Source organism: Ixodes scapularis, unplaced genomic scaffold, assembly GCF_016920785.2.
Source record: "Ixodes scapularis isolate PalLabHiFi unplaced genomic scaffold, ASM1692078v2 PGA_scaffold12__126_contigs__length_90152505, whole genome shotgun sequence".
NCBI classification, from domain to species: domain Eukaryota; kingdom Metazoa; phylum Arthropoda; class Arachnida; order Ixodida; family Ixodidae; genus Ixodes; species Ixodes scapularis.
Window position 1 is genome coordinate 7,945,920 of NW_024609838.1, and position 18,540 is coordinate 7,964,459.

At 48.3% G+C, this 18,540-nt stretch overlaps 1 protein-coding gene across 2 annotated transcripts; it reads right to left on the minus strand.

Annotated features, from left to right (window-relative positions):
* Nucleotides 1–1,940: 1,940 nt before the first annotated feature.
* Nucleotides 1,941–17,521, minus strand: LOC8028368 (microfibrillar-associated protein 1). 2 transcript variants are annotated; one of them, XM_029989735.4, is made up of 11 exons: nt 17,339–17,521; nt 17,142–17,193; nt 14,724–14,900; nt 12,143–12,284; nt 11,313–11,372; nt 11,127–11,254; nt 10,852–10,960; nt 6,136–6,296; nt 4,114–4,273; nt 3,957–4,046; nt 1,941–2,199 (listed from the first exon to the last, which is right to left on the minus strand). In XM_029989735.4, exons 1-11 carry the CDS (start codon nt 17,406–17,408, stop codon nt 2,011–2,013), a joined length of 1,338 nt encoding a protein of 445 aa, XP_029845595.2. In that variant the 5' UTR covers nt 17,409–17,521; the 3' UTR covers nt 1,941–2,010. The 2 variants fall into 2 exon arrangements, with proteins under 2 accessions (XP_029845595.2, XP_029845594.2); XM_029989734.4 differs by having other exon boundaries at nt 3,957–4,049.
* Between the last annotated feature and the right edge of the window lie 1,019 nt (nt 17,522–18,540).

The following is an 18,540-nucleotide window of genomic DNA, read 5'->3' on the forward strand; positions in this document are numbered from 1 at the left end:
AGGTTCACAATCCATATGCAATGTGCCTGGTGATGGTGTTAGTGGCGGGGCAAGCATTGAATGTTTTGGTTTTTAGCCTACAGTGCAAGAGCACAGGAATCTTGTCCCATATATAATACGTACAGCCCTCGGCAACGAAAAGAGAGCTACCGAACAATCACCCTTGGAGCGAACAAATTTCGTGGGTATGTTAGCTTTGATTCGGCCTCCGTATTGAAACATCCGAGAACGAGAGAAACTGTAACTCTACTCAAACATAGGAACCACACATAAAGCATAAATAAAAACAAAATTACCGAGTCATGTCGGACGTGAATCAAGAACATTTTTAATTGCGATTTTAAAACGAGCATTATTGTATGTGCAGCCTTTTTTTCTTTCCTCAGGCTCGGATTTTAGTGTAAATGTTATTACAATAGGAATTAGGTAAGCTTTTGTCCGAGATTCAAGTAGGGGAGTTCACTTGGCAGAAATGGCAGCTACATTCCCAAGAATACTTTGAGCAGGTGACCAAGAACGAGTTTGATACACCGTCGGATAAAACTGCAAACCAGAAACTGCTCATTGGCACTCCCCGAGACGACCAAACAAATCATTCTGTTTCCTGGCGAGCCATCTGCTGGCTCCTTATGTAACCTATTTACTAATTGCAATCAAGGTCCAAAAACATCTGAGAAACTTAAGTGAAGAGATGCTCAAAAAGGCTATTGCAGGAAAGCTAAAAAGTTTAAATGACAAACTCTTTCGAAAGGCCGAGTGGAATTCTGCTCACGACAAGCGCCAAAGAGACCTCCACAATAAATATATTGTAATGAACAGACACTAGTAGTGGAAGCCACAGAAATGCTCATTAAGAGAAACTTGCACTACAACCACGAATAAAGGTACCCGACATCCTCAGACTCCCAGCTTATAGCCATCTAGACTCGGGGTATCGGTGGTCGAGCGTGCTAACGCAGCCCAACTTGCAGCTTGTGGAGCGAAAACTCATGTTGCAGAATCCAAGGACCCTCAGTTCAATACCCACCCCTGCCCGTTTTGATCTAAAGGAGCATCGGACAGATGTGCAGTCGTGCATCACCACTGCGTCTAACTTACTCGTCTACAGTGGAGACACCAGACACCCACTGGGGTCAACAAACTTCCTGCACAGAAACGAGCGAAAAAATTTCTCCCTTTTATATGCCCTTGGCAGTAGAGCACATAAGTCAGCAAATGCTACAAGAACATACTCAGAACACTTATGAAGTAAAAATGCAGCTAGTACCGCTGTCAAAAAACGAACCCTGGCCCCTCGGAAAAGAGCCAAACATGCTATCGATTCGGCTATGCCTGTGCAAATATTCTCAAATTTAACCGCACGCTTCCCGATTGTTCCTTCGCACGTCTTAGTTCCCGGGCCCCTTCTGCGGGATTTCTGCAGTGCACAGCACTGGGCACAATTTCCGAGATGCAAGCAGCTCCGCAAGGATTGCCTTTGCTTTCAATCCTAAGCCATGAGAAAAACTTATCATAAATTAAACCTCAGGAAAACAAAAAATAAATTATTGCAAAGCGCACATTCTATTTCTCCGAGTCTCGGGGTTCAGTTCATCACGTTCCCTAACCACCTCACATGCATGCTTTCACTACCTGCAAACATTAGGTATGCTTCAGCATACAATACCAAAGTTATACAGCCGGAAAGCTGCAGCTAAAAAGCCGTGGCTTCGTGCAGTGGTTGCACAAAGACTTGGAGCAAGTACCGCAGCAAGAACAACAAAGAAAAGGGAGATTGCGCAGGGGGGCTGATGAGTGATCATACTGAAAAACCCCGGAGACAAGGAAACACGAAAAAGGGGGCAAACACAACACCGTGTTAAGGTGTTGGGTTTGAACCTAGAGCAAGCACGTGCACCCCGGTTTACCCCTTCGTTCGGACGAACCGACGTCGGGAAGAGTGCTCGGTGGAACGGGGGGGGGGGGTGTTTATTTGCTCCGGGTATGTACAGGGGGGAGCAAAGAGAGTTTTCAAGTGGGGGCAGTCTTGCGCTTCTTGGCTGTGGGTCGGTCGAAAACCTGCTTCATGCCGCCGGCCTGGTTGGCGTGAAACTTGAGGTTCTGGGCCGTTTCGGACATCCAGGGAGAGTCGAACAGTGTCGTGTCCTGGTCCACCAGGTGGGTGTACTTGGTGCGCCCAGAGCGGCCAAAGTTCTTCACCTGCGCGAGGAGGGGAGGGCATCAGTCCCGTGCGGCTTGGTCGCGCTCCGGTCCCTGCAACGCATCTCCGACTTGTAGGTTTACCGCATCCAGGTCCCTTCATATCCCCCCCCATAGCGTCACACAAGTGTCATGCTGTTGCATCCATGATCCCGGCAGTGTCGCAGCAGCGGTGGTGGGTGAGGCAGACGCCTATTTTCCGTCTGCTACACACGTCTGCCACACAGGCTGCTCTCCAGCTTGGCAGTCCATGGAAGCTTCAAGTTAGGACGCCGTCACTACGGCGACACTCATGTTTCCTAATGCTTCGTCCCAGTATTTGCGAGCCCAGCTGCCGAAATCCCAATATTTGACAGCACGACACTCCATGTTTCCTGACGTCATTTCTTGTCATTAAGAGGGCACTTTTGATGCATGGGCGGAATAGGACGCTAAACACACAAGTCGGAGATGGGTTCAGGCACCTTAGTCGTGTGGGAAGGCCCCATGAATGGCACCTCGCAGCCGTGGCCGAAGGGCCTCTCGGGTGAAACCTACTTGCGGCCGACATTTGCGGTGGAAACGACTTGTCTAAGACGCCAAATAACTCTTCAAATGCGGTATAAGTGCCAAGTTAATTCTGACCTTACAAAGGGGTCGGAAGAGATGCCCTAATAAGGCTCACATAAGTGCGACCGGCCATACACAAACTACGCGCAAAATTCTGAATTGATTCCAGAAATCCGAGTTTGTGGTATCAATGCGAGATAAAACTGGGAAGATATCTGACATTAGCGGGAAAACTCCCAGTTCTTCCCGGAACTTCCGCCTCGAAACCTGATACATTAGGAATCCACCTACCAATGGCAACCAGCCTAAGAAACGAACAAGAGTCATTTATTCGAATCTTGACGAGGTCTCCGCAACTCCAGAACGTCGACAGACCTGACGTGTGGAGCGGCACTTTCATCTGGAAAAGCCCTCGTCACAGTTCCGACCTCCAGTGAGGCTGAATGGGAACAATGTGCACATCCAAGTTGCCACTCTGGAACTTGTTCAAGTCGCACTCCCGACTCCCGTTGCAACTCACGGAGACTCTATCAAACCAGAATGGACACGGCTCAAGAGGTCTGAGCGTGCGGCCGTGGTCCGTGTCTGTCCACACTTCGACCCCGGACAGTTGCGCCCACGGAGGTGGGACAGACATACCGGCTCCAAACCGGAAGTGCCGTTGCGCTAGGAGTGACCAAAATGACCACAGAACAAGTATCTGCCGCACATAACGGGAGAAGCAGCGTAGGACGTAATTTTGTGAACCAATCGCGAGCCACGCTTCTTCCAGTCTTTGCTGTAACTTTGGTTGCTATGGACGCAGTCAACTCGAGAGGCTAGTCCAAGCACTTGCGTTGAGATCCACTGTGCTCAACCTCTTGTAATTGCTTATGACGGAGAACATGCTGGCGCCCCCTATCACGTAGCTCTGAAACACTTCCAGTTTTTCAATTTCTATTAAATTCTTTCACCGTGGGTTCCAAATAATTCTGCCAATGTTACAAGCAACTATATCTCATCGATAGTGCATAGATTTCATCTCGCAAATGCTACAAAATCTTTTCAGTTTGCATTGGAACTGAAAGCACTACTTGCGCATTGGTGCCGCTTAAAAAAACAATCGCGGTGGAACGCAAGGAGTCGTGGCAAAACCTGCCCGCAAAAATGTTCGAGCCGGTTTTGCCATGCCCGCGCACACGGTGCCGGGCAGACGCTCAGCGGCTCACCTGCATCACTTTGGGTAGGATGGTCTTGTCGAAGTGGTCCTCCAGGGTTGGGGCGGAGAAGTCCCGCTTGTAGACGTTGTCCTCTTGCTCCTGCTGGGGTGGGAAACGGGCGCCTGCGTCGGAGAGCCGCCCACGCTTTGGGAAGAAAGGCACTCACCAGGAAGAAGGCGCCCCGGTGGTAGTACTTCTGCAGGAACTTGTACTTCCCCTTGGAGGCCTTGTTTGTCACCACCCGGGGGTTGGCACGCAGCTCGGCACGCCGCTCCTCCTCCGTCATGCTGTGCATGCGCTCCACCTCCATTCGCTCGCGCTCGTACCTGAAAAGGCAGCCAACAGGGTGGGGGATTTAATTCGATTCAATTTCAATTTATTTTACATCCAGGGTACATAAGGGGGTAAGGGGACGGGGCCCCTGCACCCTCCATTTGCCAGCTTGGCAGGCAGAAAAAAATAACAAGATATTTCAACAGGAATGAATTATATTCGAGACATACTACGTGGTTAGAGAAAAAAATGTTACAACGCCTCTGTTTGTAAGCTCAATGTGAACACCTTGTTGGTCTAAAAAGTTCAATAGAGTAGGTACTTTGTACCGAAGCATCTGCACCCTGTAGTTTATAGTTGGACATGGCACTCTCCACACCCTGAACCCCAGAACTCATTCACACGGAAGAGCCTACCTCTTCCAATAGGGATTTTCTCCGAAGATGAACGAGACCCTTTTTTTTACGCTCGTAACTGACGAATTTGCAACCACCTTCTAAGGTGTGGCTCCATGTACCATTTGTGTACCTTGGCACAGTTCGCTGGTTGTTAACATTGTGAGTTTCGAAAGGTGGCTGCATATAAAACAAGCCAAGTTTGCATCCGTCCCAGCATTCACTAGACCGTGAACCCGGCAAGGCGAATCTTCCCACGCTACCCGGCCGGCGTGTGGGCAGAGCTCGAGTGGAGGCAACGGAATTCCCTTGGCGAAGCCGATGACGAGGCAGTGGCAGAGCCAAATGGGACAAGGCGCCCGCCCTAAACGGGTGGCAAAGCTTGGAGATATGGCCTCACTAAGGAGGAAATGCCCAAATATTCCCAGAGGACGCTGAAAAACAGCACGATAAGTTGACGAAGCAAAGATATGAAGAAGAAAAGGGAACTCTTTTAACCGAGCAAGAAGACCCCCAAAAGGCCAAACGTAACCCGCGAAGTCTGTGAGCGACTCGGCCAGCAAAGAAGCCCCAACCCACGTAAAACAGAGTGGGACTGATTGCATATACACACAACTTGCAAGCGACACTTCGTTTCACCTTACGATTGAGCGCGGCAGATGCCATAAGCCATCCGAGCCAATCCAATGCTGCAGGAGCGTTGCGTGACCTTTGAGAGGAGGTGCAGCGACGCACGGAAAGCGTAGTTACACGTTTTGTCTACAGATCTGGATTGTAGCGTTTGCTGCAGTCGAGTAGAAACGGGAAACAGAGCGTGGGACGAGCCTCTGCAAAGACCAGCAAGGACAGAGGGTCTCAATCTAGAAACTGTGGCCATCCATTGGAGCCTCGAGCTGGTCGGATCAGCTAACTACCCCAGATGCCGATTGCCAACAACGCGCAACACTGGAGTAGTAGCAATAGCACGAGCAAATAAAAAAATGGAGGCCCAGGATCCCTCAACTACACCACCAACAGACCTCTTTCCAGATTACCGGAGCACCAAGGAGAATGCCGCGACGTATCGTGGGTACACACACTACACGTGCTCTCCTCGTCTATATAAAAGATGCGAAATACACCAGTTACCGCAGCCTATGGCAGCCCGTGTAAGCACACACGCAGCATGCTCCTTTGTGCTCGGGTATTATGAACCTTTTCCGGTAAGCCTCAATGCATGCGTACACGCCTCTCCCTTGGCCCTTGCTTCCCTCTGTCGCCATTTTCACAATGTCAGCACCTGTCTTTGTGCCTATTTCATCTTTTTCAACAATAATTTTTCAGCACCGGTAGTATGGAACATAAAAAGGAATGAAAACTGATGCATTGGCACAATGCCAACGTGTTCCGATGGGTGAAAGAACGTTGGGCTGCCCTTCGCTCGTAGTTCTCAGACAGCCCCCCGGACGGCGCTCTTTACTCGAGAAAGGTCGATTCAGCTATAGGGTGGGTACAGGGGATGGGGAGAGGGTCCACTCAACTGCTCCTTCTCGTCCTTGTCCCGCTTGATCCTCCTCAGCTCCCGGAGCTTCCAGGCCTCATAGGCGGCCTCGTCGTTTTCGTCGTCCGTGTTCACCCAGTCCTCCGCATCCTCTACCTTCTTCTCCTCCATGAGCTCCTTTTTGGCCTCGTCCTCAACGATCTGCAGCGACCAACGGGGTGGGGTCAGGTGGACGGGGACACGCCCACAATCATATTGTTCATGTTTCATTTGTACAAATGGTGAAAAGGAAGAACAAGAACCTGGTCGAGGACACTCGCCGTCGTCTCGGTCCAAAGGCGAAGAGACAAGGACTCGAGAACGGACCTCAACTCTTGAAACCCAGTCCCATCTTAAAAACAAAAAGCTACTTAAGAAATACAAAAAGATATGCCACTGGTAATGCCATAGTATGTTTCCCCGTCCTGGGAGTTAACCGTCTTCCCCCGTTTTTCTTCGGCTTTTACTGTAAAAATACATTTTGGTCACATTGACCGCCATTATTTCATTTATATTGGATTAAACCCGTTATACCATCAGGTAGTGCAGGTAGAGAGACATGTTTCTTCTTTTTATTTTTGGCTCTCACTACGAAATTGTAATCGTACAAATGGCGGGGGAAGGGGAAAAAAGCTTCAAAATGCAGCTTGACGAGTCCTCCGACCCATAGGCAGTTGGTGAGTCAACAATTTGTACAATGGATAACAATTTGTACAATGGATGGCCAAAAAAAAAGCGCACAAAATTCGAAGTTATATGGTAATCAAAGTAACGGTACAAAATCAAAACCAGAACAGAAAAGGTTAAATTATGTACATTAAGATGTCTAGTTTTGTAAAAAAGAAACATGCAACATAAATTTTTTGTAGGAATTGTGCCTAGAATCCTAAGATGACTTAAGGCTGAGGATCTATATGATGAATTTGCTGCCCATCGTTCGATCTACAAGTGAGAACCCTCTAATATTCATTGTGGCAGGTAAGGCAAAAGGGACTGTTCCGTTCAAAAGTTGCTAGATTGGCTAAAATGAGTTCCTTTTTCATTTTTCATATTGATGCATAATATAATCACATAGGATAGGCATTTTTAAAATGCCCACCCTGTACGATTTGGAAATTATTTAAGATGGTCTCTGCATGTAAATCGTAAGGCGCATTACAAACTGCTCTCACAATCTTTTTCTGAAAAAAGTAAATTTTATTGAGATTGGATATCGTGGGTGTACCCCAGATAAAACTGCAGTAATTAGATCTCCGTCAAAATTTCTATTAGACCCGAGTGGGACTGATTCGAGAGCTGCAATCGCTCAATGGTGACGAGGCGAGGAATTCTCTCCGCTTTGCTTTGGTTGTGTGCTTTAGCACGTAGCAGCAAGAATTGTTTGCTAAGTGTATATTGTTTTTACCATCAGGCAAAACCTGCATAGGAAAAAAACCTAACAAACAAACCTGAATACGCCAAACAAAACAATCGGAAGTTGTGTGCAAGTTAGGATGGAATCGTGCGATAGCTTCATGGCCGCCAGCACCGCTCGGACACTTTGCCATGGAGATTAGCGAGCATACTTCTTTGTGCTCGTCGCATGCTTCCCAACTTTAAGCACTAAACGAAAGGAAATACATATTCAAAACTACATTCCTCAGTGAAGGCCGCTCAATAGGGTTCCAGCAGCAACAACACTCCAAACGACTTCAGCGGCAGTTCAGATCAGTGGGAAAGCTAGCAAGGTACTTAGGTCAGAAGGCTAACAATGTGCTAGTCACTTGCTGCCTACACCAAGAACCCTTTTATTTCTTTTTTAAGTGGAATTATTTTGTATGAATAGTTTGAACCGTGACCTAGATACTCCGGTTAGAAGGTGAGTCTCATCTGTTTGTCGTCCCCTCGTCATTCTCAGAGAGTTGTGCGGTGGTGGCAGATGCTTTCGTCGTAGTGACGCACTCATCAATCCTATTCGCTACTTTTTTTTTATGTAAAGCTCAAATAAACAAGCTATGGATTGCCCTCACATCATGTAGTAAGTATGCTTTATTTTTTGCGCGGCTCAAAAACTATGCAAGCAGACTGAAAAAAAAAAAATAAAAAAAGTCAATCGGAAAGCCAAGTGTAATGCCTGCTCGGCCATCCTCACGATTGGTTTCTATTTGCTTTCCCACAGGCTGGGAAAAAAAAAAAAAGAAAACTCGCCCCGGGTGCTATGTAGTCCCAGAATCTACCTGTTTGGTCGCGGTCAGTACAATAACATAACACAAAACTGGGTCACTGGGTCTTGTTCTGTAGGCCCCAACGCCACTTTTGTCGAGCTGCTTGGGTTTAATTTTGGCGAGAAGTACGACGGAAGAATTAGGTCAAAAGCAAGCCTAAACTACCGTTCAAACTAACGAATCAAACATCAATTTTGATTGACAGACCTAAACCTACATGTTACCAATGAAAAGCAGAAGCGGTCACGTGATCCTTGCAGGTACATCACGACAAGAAGCCACCAGGTGGCGCAACTCCATCTTCTCGGGGCTAATAGTCTCCGATTTGCTTCAATCAATGCAATATACTAATAGACCCATCTGAAACAATAACCCAAATTACAAGTTCAAATCACAGTTTTTTGCAAAGTTATTAAAGTTTCAAATTTGGTCCGAGAGGGTGAGAGGCTCCGCTGGCAATACGGACCGTGTGACGTCAGATGTTGTAATATGGGGCAATATGGGGCCAGTGCAGCTTCTTCTGAACGGGTTACAAGTTCGATGGTGTGAAACGAATACTCACGCCATCAAAACGAAACCCTCGAGCAAATTACTGCGTCTTCCAGATGGCCTGCTCAACCTCCGAGTTATCCAACATGTGACTTTCACACTAAAGACCGTGGGAAAATTTAAATGGTGGCTTTGGCATCACCTTTTTTTGCTGTTTACTCAATAGCTATCTGAAACTTAAATGAAATAGATAAAATGATGGAGAGCCTGGGTATTCCAAAGATGTGTTCACTTGGTGTAGGTCGAACAACTAGCGGAGCAACCCTTTAAAGGGATACTGACAGGGTATTTATGCTCGCCGAGGTTTTTAGTTGTACGTGTCATATGAGAGCTCAACTACCCAGAACAGAATTTGCGGCTCGAAATTCGGTTTCTTTCCGCCCGAAAACCGCCGATCAAGAACTGGCCGGTTCGAGTCTCGCTCACTCTCTTTTTCGAGGTCACGGGCCGTTTTCTAAGATATCGATGCGACCACCAAATTTAATCAAAGTCGTGGGTCACTGAAGGCACACACTCAAGATTAAAAATAGAAAAAAATATGAAACCCATTTTTTGTGGCTTCTAAAAAGCTGTAAATACGTTGATTGAAAAAAAAAAGTTCCACAGACAACCGGAAGCATTCTGTGCGTTCGTCGTTTCTCGTATCGTGGGACTCGCGGGGACGGCGATGGCAGCGGACGACGGGCGTGGGGCCTCTATTTCAGAACTGTCGTTCGCGGTACCGGCGAATTCTGTCTACCTTTAAAAGAGAAATTTGGGACTGATCAAAAGAATTGGTATTCATCCCGTACGACACGCCCGGCCACCAAGCCGATTTGCACGAAGACGTCGCCGAGCCGTCGCTCCCTTCTCGTGGCTGAAGACATCGCTCGCGCAAACGTCAAGCACGACGTGTCTACTTCGAGTTGAATATGCACGCGTACGATTTCTTTACTAGGTGCGAATGTCCCCAAAGCGTGGTGCCTCCCGACTTCGACTCGGGAGTGCTTTTGCTAGAGAAAAATCGACAGCAAACTTTCCAACTTACAGTTTACCGGCTTAATTATTACAAAGGAAAGAGATCCCCCAGAAAAGAGATCCCCCAGTAGCGCAGTGGGAAAGACGTCCGGTTCACACGCAGAAGGACCGGGTTCGATTCCCCGTAAAACTTTGTATATTTTTTTTATTTTCAAACATTTCCCGATGTTTACGTATCTTTTTTTCTTTTTTTACAATCATCACAGAAGAAACAAATAAATGTTGCGGACGATACTTCGCTGAATTAAATGGTATGTGATTTCCTTTTTGACACCTGCGAACTCAATGTAATCCCTTTCCACAAAATGCAAGGAGCATATAAATCAGGTAGCGTCCGCTTTCCGAGGTGCATGTTCTACAGGAATCGCAGCCAGCCAACGGTCCCGATCCCATTGATCTTTCGGAAACTCTGTCGCACAATGCCACTTTTTTTCGGACGCAGGACATGTGAGCCAGCTCTTCACGCAACATCTTGGGTGTATTCTTTTCGGAGCCGATCATGGAAATTCACCACGGGCACTCACTACTCATCTCCGACTCCTCAATGTACAAAACAACTCATCTTGGAGTACAGAACAACGAGCGTAACAAACATAACTGCAAAAGAATCGCCCGGCGAGCAGTTCCCGCACGCCGCATCGCACGCCGCATGTCGTGTCGTCTGCTACGGAGAGAAGAAAAAAATAACAAAAAAAAGCACGGTCGGGTGTAGCCACGTGACTTCCGCCACTCACTCTCTTCTCTCCACTTCTCCGACCTCCGTCGGGTTTCGGTTTTGGTTTCGAGCAGTTGCGTCTTTCGGCTTTATTAAAAAAAATACGCTACTCTGTTGCAAAATATTAATTGGGTAGTCCTCCGACACCATAATAAAGCCTCTGGCAAAAAATGAAAAAAAATTTTTGGGGGGTGTCAGTGTCCCTTTAAGTGGGGGAAAGGGGCTAGCCCACCTTGAGGGTGGTCCTCCTGCGGTCCTCAGCCACCTTCTTGGCCTCCTGCTCCAGCTCCTTCTCCTTCTGGGCCAAACGCTCTCGCTCCTGGATGGTCACCCGGTCTCGCCTGATGGAGAGAGGAAAGAAGACGCCCCTGGAGACGGCGAATGGACGGGTGGCTTTCTCGAGGAGAGCCTTCGCTCCCGCCCTCCCGACGGGCGAGACTCGTTCCCCGAAGGAACGGTCCTCCAAGTCCGAATGCCAGTGGCAGTGGCCGACCGGCCCGCACTCACTTGCGCACAAAGACGGGCTTGAGCCGCGGCCCGGTCTCCTCTTCCTCCGAGTCCGTGTACTCCTCGTACTCGGACTCGTCGGACTCCCTCTCGTCGGAGCGGCCTTCCTCCTCCAGGTCCAGCAGCTCCTGAGATGGGCAACCACGCGTCAACGGCACCAGGACTTTCACCACCGGGTCCACTCACCTCCTCTTGCGCCCTGGCCAGGGCTCGCTGCCGCAGCATCAGGCGGCGCCGCTCCATCTCCTGCACAAAATGGCCGCGTCACCTTCCCTCGTCGTCTGCGTCCTCGGGCACGCCAGAGCGAGGAACTGGTGCGCCTAGCAAAGCATGGTTGGGGGCGGACAGGAGCGAGCTAGAGACGCCAACGAGTCACAATTGTGAATGCCGCTTCGTATACGGTGCACGACGACCCACCCAAGCTACTGCCACGAGCGCATGATTATACCTAGCTTCTCGTTTGGCCGTGCTCTCGTGCAGATGACGAGCTAGATATAGACACACAGTAGGTATGGGACAGAAGGTGGACCACTCCGGCGAGCGTACAAAGAAAAGCCTCGAGCAAATGCGAGGCGGTCGAGGAATGCGAAACCTTCGGTCCAATGCAAAACCTTCCCCACAGCCAAAACCCTGCCCCGTTCCCAGAGTACCTTGTCCCGTTCGACGAAGAACGCTCTCTTGACGGCGGGAGATGGCTACGCCAGTGCCAGCTTCCCAAGTCGCAACGCTCGGTACATCTGACCACCTGCGCAAGTCGCGAAAGCGAAGAACTCTCGTCTAGCTCAACGAAAGCTTCGGCTGCCAGGAACTAGGACGCCGCGATGACGACAACACTAACATTCTCTCACGCTTCCTTCCACGACTTCCATGACCGGTTGCCAAGATGTCGACATCCAACCGCGTGACACTCCAGTTTTTGTGACTCGACGCGTCGCTGCTCGAAGACCATTTTGCATGGTGGGACGCTAAAAGCACCGGTCAGAAGCGCGTTCCGGGGGGCGCTTGGGCGGACCCACCTCCTCGTCAAGGTCCTCCCCCTCGCTGTCCTCCTCCTCGTCCCTCCAGCGGGGGGCCCGGCCCTCCTCCGCCGCAGGCTCCTCCCCCTCCGGAGCCACCGCCAGCACCTCCGGCTCATGGATCATCCGGTGGCGCTCCATCCTGCAGCAGCAGCGACGGCAGTGGAGTCAACGTGTGCCCAGTTGGTTTAAGCTCACAGCTTAGAGGCCCGTTCAGGCACTCGAGTTTGCTCAGGACCGAGCTCTTGTCCTCTCTTACACTATCTATGAGGTGGCCAAGCCTTTCACTAGAGTCAAGCAGTGTTTGTGAGAGGCACATAATGGGCTCGTTCCATTTAACTTCACCAGACAGTGTAGCACGGTGGAGAAAAGTATGGGACCTCCGCTTGTGTTTTCAGACAGGCTGCACACAAATCAAATACGGCGGTGTGCATAGAGTGCAGCTGGTGCAGGTAAATCAAATGAGCTGACTATCTATAAAAAATGGTTGCTTATAACATTGTCAACACCTTTTCGAGCAAAAAAAAAAAAATCTATACGGAAATTGAGCGTTTACTCGAAAGGTGGTGTCAATGCGTGCTCTCATCGTAAGAGATCACAAGAGGTGGCACTCAGTCGTAAACAGTCGGAAGTGAATGAACCAGCATTAAGGTATCAAAAACTTACACAAGTAATTTTTATTTATCTATTGTTAGATACCTGCAGCACCAGTGGCATTATAGAAGGGGAGAAAAGAAATTAAAAACAACAGTATTACAGTAAAAAGTATTGGGTAAATGAAAACAGAACAATGACTACATGCAAATATGTGCATACCTAAAAAAAGACAAACACACACACACACACAAAGAAAGGAGAGAACTAAGGTTACATAAAGGATCGAGGGAGTAAAGGTAATTTTGGAAAAAAATAGATCATCGTTCGTATTATTTACAATTTCGAGAGTAAAGAGTTGCAATCACTGATTGCCTTAACGAAAAATGAGTTCTTAAATAAGTCGTAGTTAAACAAGTATTTTTTACTTTAAACAGATGAGGAAACCTAGGGGATGCATAGCTGGGAGGAAAAAGATATAAAGACATATGCCCCCTCCTATGGGCAGATATTCTCACACTCTAATAAAGGGATGCTGCCACCTGGAGTGCGAAAGGGGCAGGCCAAAGATGCTTCTTGAATTCGCCGACGGGAATCAGGACTTGGAATTCGGACGGAAACATACGGGCAGCCCTCCAAATTTCACGTGAGAAGTCTCCCTTTGGGAGCGCGAGCGGGGCACCACTCCCGCTTCCAGTGGGACCCGTACGTGCATTTGGGTGAAGAAAAGTTGCCTGCCCAGACGGGGAGATATTATGTCGTATTACACCTGAGACTGCGGTGGAAGAAATCGGAAGAACTTTCAGTAGAAGGAACAGACACGTTTGGTGGCTCCTTGGAGTGCATTCCTAATAAGTATGGATTTCTAGACGTACGAACCTATCACCGAGGTGGGGTAGTTCATCCGTCGTACGTTCATCTTGTCGGATTAGTGTCGCCCCAAAACACTGCCGTTTTCTACTTTTTTTTTTCTTTTTTTTTTTTTTAGCTAGGGATTTATGTTTTTTGTTACTGTGCCATACACTTGTAAGAGCTGATCCTCGGGCGTCGTGCGAGTTTGGGGAATCGAGGTTAGAGGAATGGCACTGTCTCAAGCGGGAGCCTATTCTACCGAGAAACAACCTGCACTTAATTTCCTTAATCGCTATCGGCCCCATTTGGCTAAATTTTATGCCTTTCCCTCGATTCAAAAGCAGCCTATGAGTCAAAGTACCGGAAAACAAAATTCACCGTAGGATTACGAGAGTTTCTGAAGCAGAAGACATCAATGCAGCTTTGGTTAAACTGTGCGGCAAGGAATTACATATTATGACACTGAAACGAGAAAGACAATGTGACAAACAAACATTTGTGCTTATTTCTGTTTGTTGCGTTGTCCTTCTCGTCTAAGTGTCTTTATTTGTAGTTCTTTGCAGCACAGTTTATTCGAAGCAATGAACAACCAACTATACTCTTTGTCACATCAAGAAAAGAGTAAGTCTTGTGCACTATTCACGTGCTGCACGATGCAGTTCTAAGAAGACTTGGTTGTCAAAAAAAAAAAAAGAAACAAAGCTTTTGGTGTCAGAAATGGAAGTGTGTAGGTCTCGATAAAATATCATAAATCTAATCTAAGATATGTATATCTTAACTCAACGCATGAAGGGAGAAATTATAATGTTTCGTGTAGAGCGCACATTTTTTACTACGGCTCTTGACGCGAATACGGATATAGCCAAATCCACCGTTAAACACCAGTACAGGTCAGGACAGCAAAGAAAAAAAAAGTATAGTGCCACGGCAAAAGCTCTGGCCCAAAACAGGCCCACATTCAATCTATTCTTCAGCACTTGGTGCCAAGCGGGGCTGAGCACCCATCTGGCACATACCTAGCCTCAGTTTTTTATAGACTAAGGCTAGGTGGCACAAGCTACCGCCCGCTACAAAGGCTACAACCAGTAACATCCATCCAGTGCCAACCCCCCCCCCCCCCCCCCATTACACCCACCGTTCCTCCTCGTTGGCCTGGCGCTCCCTGCGCTGCAGACGACGCAGGCGGGGGTCGCTGCGCTCGGCCTCTTCGTCCACGGGGATGGGCTCGGGGGCGGCCGGCTGCTGGCGACGCTCGAAGGTGAACTCATCCCCGCTCTCCTCGTCGCTGCTCTCCTTCGGGGCATATTTGGGCCTGCAGGCATGGAGTTACTAGGATCATCAAGGGCAAAAGGTCCTGCACATCGCGGCCGCTTCACAACGGCAGTTTCGTCGGTGGCACGGAGAAACATCATTTGTGAGGCCTGTGTCCACCTCTTTTCTAGCTTAGTTTGCAAGAAAACACCAGCATTGTGCGCTGTATCATAATAAATAAAGTCGACTAGCACTCGAACGACTTCAACACGCCGTGGCAAAACAAACAAGCCCAACCTTTTGTCTGCTTTCTTCCTCCTCGGGTCTTCGAAGCACATGACGCAAACATCTGTCGAACCTGGGGGCTGGGTCGGCAAACCTTAGAGCTTTCAATTTTCAGCTTCCCAGTTATTTTATCTTGATGTAGGCAAATGTCACTGCTGTCTATTGTTTAGTCGGTAATTTTTGTTGTTGTTAGATGGAAGTGCCTTGTATTATTGAATAATTTCTTGCATTGTACTTGAGGGGGAACAATCAAGCTGCCTGGACTGCTTTTTTTTTCCCCCTCAGCTCTCAGCATACTTTTATGGTAACTAAATCTATTATTATTATTTTGGCAGGATTTGACAAAGCTTTATTAGTTAACCAGTGCTACCCAAATTCTACAAAGAATATAAGTGGAGAACATATTTATAAAAGAGCTTATATTAAATATTAGACAATAATTAGCAATGCTTACACAGCATAAAAGGAAACATATAAGTTTTCAATCATTTAGTTGGCTCATTAAAACGATGCAACCCCCCTCCACCACGCAGTGCCGGCTTTTTTTTTTTTTTTTTTTTATGCACATATGCATAATGGCTGAACTTCCGTCGAGTATCTGCCGAACTTCAAGTTGAACGTTAGAAAAAGTCGAACCTGGTCGAACCCGAACGTCTGTAGGTTTGACGCACCCCTAATCACCAGTAACCGCAACAGACTCCGGAGCACTATACTAGTATGGTGCCTAAAACGCGTCTCCGACTGATGTTTTTGCTACGTCCTCAGAAAGTGCTCCCTCCATTTCCGCCCGATGACGTTGTACAAGTGTCTTGTTGTCACCAGCCACGATCCTCGAACAGTGGCAGACATCTGTTCTGCTGCAGGTCACCCTCCAGCTTAACTGACAGTCCACAAAGCTTCAACGGCCAGGAGATGAAACACCGCGACGACAGCGACGCTCGCAATTGCTCATGCTTTTCGCCTGAATTTCTAGCCCCAACTGCTAGGGTCCTGACGACCGACAACACAACACTTCGGCTTTTGTGGCGTCGTCTGCTGCCCCTTCGGGACCACTTTTGATGTATGAGCAGGATGGGGCGCTAAGGCCCGCTTCGACCGGGGACCCCAGCAATTTCGGGGTTCCTGGTGAGTTGTTCCCAACAATTCCCTAGAGACCCACGCCACGACACAAATCGCTCGGATCGAGTCCAGCTTGAAACAGGCGAGCAACTCAGTCAACTCGGAGACGTTTGAAGTGGCGGCATTTAATTGGGGACGCAATATTTTCACGTGACATCCCTGTGGTGGCGATGATGACAACGGACAACTAAAGACGGGGTTTAACTTCCGTAGAATACCGAGCATCCGCCCATTCCACATTAGGCGCCCATTACCAAATTTGTAAGATTTGAGAAAATACACACAGTAGATTTATATGTGAAATTGATGACCAGACATGCACCCATCCCACATTGTTTTTGCGATTGTCTCCAAAGTTTGAGTGGGCGCTTGCCCGGTATTTCACGGTTGGTTCTGGTTTGAACTGGATCGTTTTTGGGACCACAATGTTTCAGAAAGATGAGCTTATATTCTCAATGTCGTTAAAAAATCTAAAAACATGTTTACATTGCGTAACGGCGGGCCTAAATTGTAAAAGATTAATATTTAATGATGATGATAGTAAAAGGTATCAATCGGTTTCCTGCACGTGAACACGGAGGGCCTGTGTTGCTGGTGTTCCAGACACTGTAGTACAAGGAAGCATCTTCTCCCTTGTGCTTCGTACAAGAACACTAAAAATTGCTTTCGTAACTGCACCACGGGCTCCCTCAACTCTCAGCTCTAAGTTGTTGTTGTTGTACGCTCGCTCGCGCTCCTTCCCTAGGAGCGCGAGCGAGCTAGCCTGCGCTCCTGGCTGTGACACGCACATTTTGTAGCGCGAGTGCTCGTTCTGCGGAAGAACGCTTGAAAGCAGCGACCTCGAGCTTTCGTGCTGGCTCCAAACTCGGCTTCAGAGTTCCGAACGTGCAGTGCTCACCTTCTGCCAGAGACGTATCTGTGGACCTTCACCTTTTGCATAGACAGCTCGCCTAGGGAAGAAAAAAAAGAGCGGAGTCACACAATGCACGTCGTGGAACCACCGCGTGAATCGCGAATGTCTTTCGTATGCTGGCCCTTTTAGAAACCCTGCGAGTGTAGCCCGACGTTGGAACCCAGTAAGCCCAAAAAACGTACCTTTGTCATTGAGGACGGGTATGGCGCCCGCCGTAGACGAGATCAGGTTCGAGGCCTGAGCAGCGCTCATCTTGGCTGCCGGTAATCCCTCGATGTCAAATAGTCAAACCAAACGCCGCTCGACCACAGGATCGTTTTTACGTAGGCGCCCTCCCGCAAAATGGTCGCCGTTGTTGTGGTTAGAGCACTATATAGCTCCTACGGAGCAGAGTAGCGCAATCCTTTGAACCCCGTGTTTTGCCGACAACATGGCCGACAGAGCGGCTCGGCGCGAGTCACGTGGTACTCAGGGTTCCAGGAGGCGGCCCGCCCTATGGGAGAATACATGGAGATCGACATAACACGGCTGATTAAAAAACTAACGGCGAGTTCACATTTTTCAAAACTAGCCTGTCGTGAAGTTAGTAAAGCGCTAAACACTTCATCAAAGTTTTAATAATATCGGATGCGTGTGAAAATTTTGAGAAGGCAATTTCCAAGGCAATGGCGTTTGAAGCAGACGATTTTCGCTCGCAGCGGAGATGGGCTTTTCGGGTTGACCGGAGCGGGTCACGTGAATGGTGTGACGTCGCCGTGTCGTCTGCTGCATGATGCCGCTCAGGCAATTTTTTAAAAAAAGTTACGTCCTTGTTTGGCACAAAACTTATCGCATATTATTCTAAACTGTTTCATTATTATGTCAAAAATGATTTCCATTCCGCACATCCCCACAAAACTGAAGAAACAACGATTTTCTCACGTTCTCCATGCATTTCTGACCGCAGTTGGAACCTCCGGGCGTTCGCCGCTAGTCGCCGAGAGACGGCGTTCTAGATTGCGCTACTCTGCTCCGAAGGAGCTATATAGTGCTCTAGTTGTGGTTGGATGATTCACTAGGTTGGATTGGATAGTGTTGGCTATAAAAAAAAGGTAGCGTTTCTGTCTTGTCTTTCTTCACGGCTTGAAAACCTTGAAAACAATTCCAACAATAATATTGTCTTGATGAATTTTTTAAGCCGTCAGTGTGTACTTGACCTTCGCGCTATTTATTTTTAAAATGCTTATCCAACAAGCAACAGATATCTGCGCTTCCTGGCGCTTCCCCGCTTGGTCGCTGCCAACGTTGGTCGCTGCAGCGCGAGTGAAGCCATTAGGCGGCCATCTTGCATGCTGACAAATCGCGTTTCTGGACCCTTGCGGAGGCTGGCGGTAGCGCGTTCAAA